Raw genomic sequence first — 8,678 nt, 5'->3', positions numbered from 1 at the left:
CATTTAAACATTGTTTGAAAAATTAAACGAAATATAAAAGTTGCAAAGAATAAGGCTATGGCTGAATAGCAAGAGCATCACTCAGGGTCTTGTTATCTTTATCTTGAGCAGGAGGGTTCTTCACGTCGAAGAGCTCAACAGATGGGTTAGAAGTGGTGACGGGAGGATTCACAACAGGTTGAGCAAGGACGACACCGTCATCTTTGGGAGGGAGATTTAACTCAATAGAGTCATCACTCTCACCAACGACGGCATCACCAGCAGGGGTCGACGAAATGGGGCCATCAATGGTAATCCCAGATAGATCCAAGTCTGGGAAGGAGGACGTGACCTGTTTAAGGTAGTCTTCAAACCCAATACCATAATACTCAGCATAGGAGTCGATGAATGATTGCAACTCCTTGAATTTCGTAATGGCATCGGCCCCGGCCTTCTCCACCTTCTCGCGCAAGGTCGACAGCTCTTCCTGCAGCGTCTCCTTCTGACGACCTGCCTCCTCCAACTTCTCCTTTGACTCTTTCAACTCACTATTTAGAGTACATAGAGCATCCTTATACAGATCCTATGCATCTAGTAAATTTTTGTTATGCTTCCTAACCCGGGTGACAACCCCCTCCTTAATGACACACCGATCCTGAAGTGCCTTAACATGCACCAAAGCCTGAAAAGGATACAGTCATCAGTCAATGGATAGAAAGAGACAAGATAAAATTAGCCAAGAAATTAAACCTACCCGAGTGAGCTCAAAAAGAGCTGACGCCCCTAGGTCCTCTGTTCCTAGTTAATTGCAAGGCTCTATGTCCATCAATTTTATAAGGGACTCCACTCCCTCAATGGCATAATCTTTGTGGGTAAGAAGGTGACGGAGTCCCTCGATGACAGGACCAGAAGAAGTCATCACTCCCTTACTCGTGCCCTGACTCAACTTGGGAGGAGACTTCCTTTTGAGGTGCTCATCCCTAGGGGTGACGGCTGCCTTCTTAGGAGGACGGTCATCCTTCCTATCAATCTTCCTTTTGGTCGAGCCCTTAGCAACGGCCTTGGGGGCTGACGAGGAGGCCCTCTCCTTTCCCTTGGCCTTCCTTTCCTCCTTTTTCTTACGGGTAGCAACTACCTTCACCCTTTGCCTAGCTGCCTCCATTTCTGCATAAGACAACAGACGTGCATAAGAAAAGTAGACGGTAAGAACAAAAATGATGGGGATGGTAGAAAATCTACTCACGATGACGAGAGTATTCGTCTAATCTGCGAGCTTCTAGTGTTAGCATGGGACCCTCGCAATAAGCATGCAAAGTTTCAAGCGTGATGAGATCCCGGCACTTTCGCTCGTCCAACAGAATTTCTGTTACCCTGCAAATAAAGTCTTCTTGCTCCTATGTAATATGAGGGTGAATGCTAGCTGAAAACAAGGTAAATAGACGGTGTTAGAAGCTTGGAACGAGTAAACAAAGGAAAAAGAGCAAACGGGTTTAACCTGAATTCCTGACAAAAGCCCAAGTGTTGTCAAAATAACCATGAGGCATCGTCTCCCATTCTTCCTAACGACATACCCAATCCGTCCCCTCAACAAAAAAGTATCTACTTTTCTAGTTTCTGTTAGAGTCTGGCATATCAAACACTAATCTCAAGTCCTTCTCCCGAGCAGCAAAATGATATGTCCTCTTAGAAGAAACGATGTGCTGGGGTCTGTAGCAATAGAAGAACTCGTCCAATGAAAGTTGACGGTTCCCTCCGCTCAGACGACCCCATAGGATCTCAACACCTATGAAGATCCTCCAAGCATTTGGAGTGATCTAGCTGACGGACAACCCCATGAAATCAGCCAGCTAACAGTGCAAAGCTATCAGTGGTAGTCTAAGCCCCGCAGCAAACATGGCATCATACATGCCGACGTCTGCAGTCCTCCTCGTATAGCACCTTTCATCTTTTCTAGGGAGACGGATTAGGATATGGTCTAGGATTTGGTAACGGGTACGCAACTCCTTAAAAACTCTGTCACTCATCTTTGGTAGAAATTTATTGATGGTCCAATCCTCAGGAAGGATGAAGGGATGGTTGCCTTCAAGACTTCCTAAAGTTCCCTCACAGGATTCCTCGTCACCTTCATCTCCGTCTTTGTCACTATCCCCTTCCTCTTCTCCCTCCTCAACTTCACCCTCCAACTTACTATTTCTTCCTCACCTTCCTCTCCATAACTTCCAACTTCCTCTTCAGGAGATTGGGCTAACATTTCCCTCTCTGATGACCAGGAAAAGCCCTCGAACTCATGACCTGAGCCGAATACCTCGTCGTAGTCCGCTCCTTTGCGAACTGACGACTGTTCACTCGACACGTCACTTGACATCTGACTACCTACAAGTGACAGATTCATTCTAAGAACCTAAGATGACAGACTCACTATGGAGTTAATCAATTAGAATAAAATACATACGTATAAGGAAAAGGAGAAAGAAAACTTACAAGTATGTCTTTTGAGCGAGTAATGGTTTCGAAAGTGACAATAGCAGCACAAGCGACGAAGTCAACAAATTGACAGTAAAGGCGACGAGTTTTGTCTCAAGAAATCAGCAAGGATGAAATAGGAGAAATGAGGGGGGGAGGCGAGTTATATATAAGGGGGAAAATGCATAGAAGACAAAGCGACGCCCTCATCCAAAAGCGGATCAAACCAAAATGCGCCATGTGTCCAAACATTTAATGATGGCTACTCGAGGAGTCGCTCATAAATGATTTTCCCTCTCTCCTGGCCAAGAAGAAAATTATCAATGCAAGTCTAACTCCATAACCTGTCAATTTAGGCTGACGAGGATATGGAGTAGGGGGCAGCTGATGAGGGAAAAAATTACAATAATAGTACTTGCCCTTGAAAAGTTATAAAATGATACTCCAATTAAACCCGTCAGGATCCATTGGAAAATGACAACATTAAAGAGTCCACGTAGCGCGCCTCAGAGCTGACGGGATAACCTTAGGTAAAGGGTATGGGTAGCTGACGACAAGAAAGCTGAAAGGATTAGGCGAAGCTGATGACCCTGACGTAGCTTAGCTTGGTCCCCACGTTCGCATATGTAAGGAAATATCTTGCATTTCATGTTTAGTGCTACTTAAAAGGACTCCTACAAGGAAAGGGTTCCGCCAAATACGCTCATGAAGACTCCTATAAGGAAAATACTTCTAGCCCAAGGAAATGAGGTCAATCTCCTACCACTATAAAAACCCAAGAACCCCACAAATCAAGGTACGCATAATTCACCCAAGCTCTGGCATTCTAGAGTTATGAGAAGTTCTAACTTGACTTTCAGAGGGTATTTGGCCGGCACCATACCAGTGCTCTCTGTAAGGTCTTCTCTTTTTGTTGTACAGGTGTTGTTTTGAGTATGCGAGGACCGTGTGGCTCACTAGTATTTTTTTGGCATCATCACAACCAAACACCAACTTCATAATAAAATTTACTGTATAGACCCACCTCCAAAACAACAAATCAACATATATAAGAAAATGCCATAACATGTTGATAAAAAATATAAGAAAATCACTATTATTTAAACTAGTATGTAGCCTAGGTACAATTAAAAATAATCACAATTATATGGTTCAAATTATACTTTTTTTTAGAAGATATTCAAATTATACATGGTATTAGCTTACACTTTTTTTAAACCATACATTTCTTAAATATGTAATAGTTTCTCATTATATATATATATATATATAATTTAGAATTTAATTTGTTTTAGGCTCTTTGGGTTTTGCTCCCAATAATTCACTTGCTACAAAAATAATAAACATAGATGGACACGTAGCGAAAAATTAAAATCCAATTGAAATCCAATTTAGAATCTAATTAGATTTGGACTTTTCGATTTTACATTCAATAATTCACTTAACACAAAATTAAAAATTAAATAAGACAGTACAAAATTGAGAATCAAATAAAATCTAATTGGATTTTGTCTGAGTTTTGGATATATATATATATATATATAAGGTTAAAATGCAAAGTACAACCTCTAAGTTTGACTAAAATTCATTTCAGTCATTAATTTTACTTTCGTTCAATTGAGTCCTCTAAATTTCAGAGTTATCCAATTTAGGCTTTTTGTCCAATTTTGTTAAAAAAAATACCGTTAAATATGTAATCAACTAATGAAAAAAAAATTTTAATTCTTACATAAAAAATCTATAAAATATTTTTATTAATTTATAGATTTTTTTATGTCAAAATAATTTTTTTAATCATAAGTTTTTAATAAAGTTGGACAGAATTCCTAAATTGAATAAATTTGAAATTTAAGATACTCAATTAAATGAAAATAAAGTTAAAATATTGAAATGAATTTCACTCATGAGAGGGTGTAATTTGTATTTTAGCATTTAAATAACATAAAAATATGAGAAATCCAAAAGAAAAGTATTCAATTGCAATATTCACTCTTTGCCTGTGTCATTTCACCACTATAGTTCCAAAGAGGATATACATCATCAGTTTCACACACATACACATAGAGGGAGCCTCTTAGGCCAAAATGGCACATTAGCACTATTTAACGAAATATATATATATATATATCAATTTACTACTGTTTCGAAAATATGTAGGGATTTACCACTTTTTTGGTACTTGAGTTTGGCGAAATCAAGTTTTTTGTGGTACTCAAGTTCATGGAACTCGGGTACCATGAACTCGAGTACCATCAAAAATTTTTTAGCAAATTTGAACGCTATTTTTTCAAAGAACTCAAGTTTTTGGAACTTGAGTTTCACGGCAAATTCGAGTTTCAAAAAAATGGTAGAACCTTACATATTTTCAAAACAGTGATAGATTGCTAATTTTTTTGTTAAATAGTGGTAATGGGCCATTTTTGCCAAGTCTCTTACCCTCTCTAACATCAACTCTCTAAACACACCCACAAGAACTTATTCTAGAGTGAGAAAGAGAAAAGGCCACTAATCTTATATTCTAGAAAGAGAAGATTGGTTTTAGAGAGAGAGAGGCGATCTAACTCGAGAACTAGGCAAAACTCCAAATGGCATACCAGGACGCCTAACTCGGCTTCAATTGTCACTTCACTTCTCCTGAAGATGCCTAAGAAAGGTTCATTCTTTCTTGATAGTGATTGGGTTCCAGGAAAGCATTGATTTTCACGATAGGGTTAGATTTGTTATTTTAGAGGTGGGTCTGCAGGGTGAATAAAGTTTGTGTTTGGATGCACAGAAAATTTGGGGGAAGAGAATGAAAATGATAAACTTTTATTTTTGAAGAAATTACATTTTTTTTTAACCTTAAATTATTACCATTGTTACATTTTGTACCCGATATTAAGTTTACTAACTCTTTTTTTTTTTTTTTTTAAAGGTGAAGTTTACTAAAGTTGGTTGTTAAATAAATCCACATGGTCTCGGTCTCTTTCTCTCAACTTACGTGGACCCTTCACATCGTCACTCATCTGCAACCATAATGAAGTATAGAAATGAGGAGCCCACCAAAACGAGGACAAGACAAAGCAAAATCAGAGTCCCCCCAATCCACATGCAAAAGTTGTTACCGATCCAATGTCTGACTCATCCTGTAAATGTAATGCACCAACCAAGCAACTAAAGTATAGAAACTTTAGAAACAGAACCACAAAACCCTCAAAGCACAACCACCAACCATGGTCATCAAAGTACGACACATTCAAACAAAATCTCCCCATCTTTCTCTGCTCTTACCCTCAAATTTAGATATATTATATATGTACCCTATTAATTGTAATATTCAAAAGAAATACAAAAAAGAAAGAGAAGACGTTTCTTGTATTGTCTCTTAATAAGAGAGTAATAACTAGCCTGAAAAACAAACTAGAAGATATGGAAGAGAAAAATGGGCTAAGTCATTTATAACTTCAAATTGAGATCAACACTTTCTCCTACTTCACCATTACAATTGTTCATAGTTGTTGTTGCTCGATCAATCTGCACCTTTGTTGGTGGGAAGAAGCTATAAAAAGGCTGTTGTTGATTCAACTGACTTAGTCCTGCCTGGACAATTGGGTCTTGTATACTTCCCTTCAACAAATTAATAGCAAATAGCAATTAATTAAGTACAAATCAAATATACATGAAACATGAAATTAGTGAAATGGGATATGGGTTTTTGTTGTTCAATCTTACTTGATAAGGTAATGATTCAAAATCAGGGAATTTGTGGTTATAGGAGGCTAGACAAGCCGAAGGGTGCTTGAACTTTGAGCTTGGACACGTTGAAGCAGTTGTAGGAGGAGCTAGTTTGAGAAAATCTCCATAGACAACCTCATTTTCTTTGAAACTTTGCTTTGGATTATTCAGCTTGGAGTTGGAAGTTGAGCAGGAAGGGCCTTCTCTGAATACGGTGCAAGAACACACTATGAGAACAGACAACAGGTAACATTATATGTAAGGACCATAGATTAAAATTTAGCTAACCTATAAATTGTATCTCCGGCATCGAAATTAAATGTGCCTCCATTTCCACATGAAGCTGATTCATCTGATCTTATAGGAGCAACAGGGGTTGGAAATTTGTAGTTGAAAGACGGGCCTGGTGGATTGTCTAGAGAGAAGGGATATGGCCTCTTCATGCCAACCATCTATATATACACATTTAAACAACTAGTCCATAAGATACAAATCCACATTTTAGATCTCAGTAAAACAAAAAAATCTACATTAGTTGTAAGCCCAAAAAATTAGCAGTGCTACAAGTATTACAATTTTTACAACGAGCTTACAAACTAATATGTAATATGTTACCAGTCACAAAAAAAAAAAAAAAAAAAAAAATTCTTAATTAATAGAAATAAATATTAGGCTCAAGATTAAGTAGCCAATAAATCAAGAGAGGGAGAGATTGATACGGTAAAGCATTTGACTCTCTTGGCTCTTGAAGAAAAGAAATGGCTTCAGACTTCAGAGCTTTTAAGAAGCCAAAATGCACATTGTTCACTTGTTTTAGAAGTGGTAATTAAGCACAACAACTTATCTGCCGCTTGTATGCGTTCAACACATGGGCTTCAAGAGCTTAACCGAAAGCTGCCTCAATGCTCAGAATCCAAAATTAGGAAAAAGCCCATCTAAAACATAAAGGCGTAAATAAGTGGTAGTAAAAAAGGATGGACATAAATACGATGAACAAAATCTCTATTTGCATTTGATTGCTTGGTTAACCTGTCCATTGGGAGATGCTTTTAAAAGACTATGATTCTGTAGGCTCAATCCCAAAACGAATGTGGCCCATATCTTGGTTCCTATAGTAGTTGGGAAAGTAGAAGCGCACAACCCGATTTCCTTGATGTAGGTTTTGAACGCCAAAGGTTAACAACTGGTCCCGTAGCTCAGTTGGTTAGAGCGTTGGTCTTATGAGCCGAAGGTCGCGGGTTCGAGCCCCGCCGGGACCACGTATCCCTTAGACTAACGAATTAATTTTTTATTAAATTAATAAGTACAAATAACATTACGTGATAAGTATGCTTTTGATATTTTGCTGTATTACACATAATTGACTGTTGAACTTGGAAAGATAAAACAGCAGCTTCAGTTTAGTTGCGTTGTCAGTTGGAGGTTGAGACACCCTGTAGACAGAGAGATACCATGCCTCCTCTCCTCTTCTTTTATTTATTTATTTATAAGCTCCAACATCATCTCTGCTTTTTTCTTGAATTATACTCCAACCCATTTTCTCTGGTGCGCATCCCTTAAGCCATCTTATTTTGTTTCCCATTTCTGAGTTAATTATTAATTGTTGTTACATTTATTTATAGTTTTTTTATTCAATTAATTATGTTCTTTGATCAATTGCTTTTTTTTTTTCTTTTCTTTTTTGTGTCTTGAATTGTGTAGCATACACCTAGAGTCTAGAGAAGAAGAATATTGCTGTGAGTTTGATGAAGCATGCACATATATTTCTTTCTGCATTCATTGAAAAATATTTTATATATGTAAATTTTATTAATGTATCAGATGCTATTAGCTTATTACGTTTGCTTTACAGGACTAATGGTGTTGTGAGACATAGGTCACCTCCCTTGATATTGATGACCTTTCATTTTTAGAAGTAGAAAAGGCCTACTGCCTTTGTGGCTTTTCAATTCTTGTGCAGATGATTGATACCCATATTTGGTTCTTAATTTGGCTGTTGCAGTTTAAGTTTCTCTTGGAATTGGATTTGAAGTGTTGATGTAGTATTTTGTATAACACCGTATCTGTATATCACAGACACGATTGTGGTTCTTACTTGTTTTCTTTTCCTACCTTCTTGTTAATGTCTTTCTCATGACATATATGAAATCTATTGCCTTGGCTGAGGAAACTATACTTTTTGTGCCAGGTCTGCCTTGGGCTCCATTGCAATCTTCTGAATTCTAAATGGGTTCTGGAGACTGTTTTAGGTCAATAATTAGCCTAAGAAGAGTGAAGAAAGATAGATCCAAACAAGCAAAGGTAAACATTTTCATATGTTTATCATGCACAGTTTATGAACCAAGTGTTTTCGTATGCCTTTTTGCCTATATGAGAGGACATAACTTTTTAAGGTGGGAGTGTGTGTGTGTGTGTGTTTTTTTTTTTTTTTTCGAGTGACATATAAGCAATTCAAGTTTTGTAGTTTTTTTTTTTTTTTTTTAAACTCAATTTTTTTTTTTGGGGGGAGGGTGGGGAGGGGG

At 37.6% G+C, this 8,678-nt stretch overlaps 2 protein-coding genes and 1 non-coding gene across 4 annotated transcripts in view; 2 read left to right on the top strand and 1 right to left on the bottom strand.

Moving 5' to 3' along the window:
- Nucleotides 1-5,778: 5,778 nt before the first annotated feature.
- On the bottom strand, nt 5,779-6,770 carry LOC136067597 (uncharacterized). Its single transcript, XM_065773691.1, has 3 exons — nt 6,445-6,770; nt 6,154-6,361; nt 5,779-6,048 (listed from the first exon to the last, which is right to left on the bottom strand). The coding sequence occupies exons 1-3, from the start codon at nt 6,606-6,608 to the stop codon at nt 5,878-5,880; spliced, it is 543 nt and encodes a 180-aa protein (XP_065629763.1). The 5' UTR covers nt 6,609-6,770; the 3' UTR covers nt 5,779-5,877.
- Nucleotides 6,771-7,341: 571 nt separating this feature from the next.
- On the top strand, nt 7,342-7,415 carry TRNAI-UAU (transfer RNA isoleucine (anticodon UAU)). Its single transcript has one exon. It is a non-coding gene; the product is annotated as a tRNA-Ile (tRNA).
- A 211-nt stretch (nt 7,416-7,626) lies between these two features.
- Nucleotides 7,627-8,678, top strand: part of LOC112025755 (protein IQ-DOMAIN 10) — a 20,453-nt gene continuing 19,401 nt past the window's right edge. Inside the window, exons 1-2 of one of the 2 annotated variants that reach the window (XM_024058440.2) lie at nt 7,627-7,701; nt 8,345-8,457. In XM_024058440.2, the coding sequence (XP_023914208.1) occupies nt 8,383-8,457 (75 nt within the window). In that variant the 5' untranslated portion in view covers nt 7,627-7,701; nt 8,345-8,382. Of the gene's footprint in view, nt 7,702-7,840; nt 7,893-8,344; nt 8,458-8,678 lie in introns of those variants that run through there. The other variant, XM_024058441.2, reaches the window with a different exon arrangement.

Source organism: Quercus suber, unplaced genomic scaffold, assembly GCF_002906115.3.
Source record: "Quercus suber isolate HL8 unplaced genomic scaffold, Cork oak 2.0 scaffold_78, whole genome shotgun sequence".
Lineage (NCBI taxonomy): Eukaryota > Viridiplantae > Streptophyta > Magnoliopsida > Fagales > Fagaceae > Quercus > Quercus suber.
This window is presented reverse-complemented; position numbering and strand designations above follow the sequence as displayed.

Coding starts and splice junctions, on each gene's coding strand:
- LOC136067597 (XM_065773691.1), bottom strand. CDS start 6,608: ATGGTTGGCATGAAGAGGCCATATCCCTTCTCTCTAGACAATCCACCA. Junction 6,362..6,444: donor GCCGGAGATACAATTTATAG/GTTAGCTAAATT, acceptor CACCGTATTCAG/AGAAGGCCCTTCCTGCTCAA. Junction 6,049..6,153: donor TTGAATCATTACCTTATCAA/GTAAGATTGAAC, acceptor AATTTGTTGAAG/GGAAGTATACAAGACCCAAT.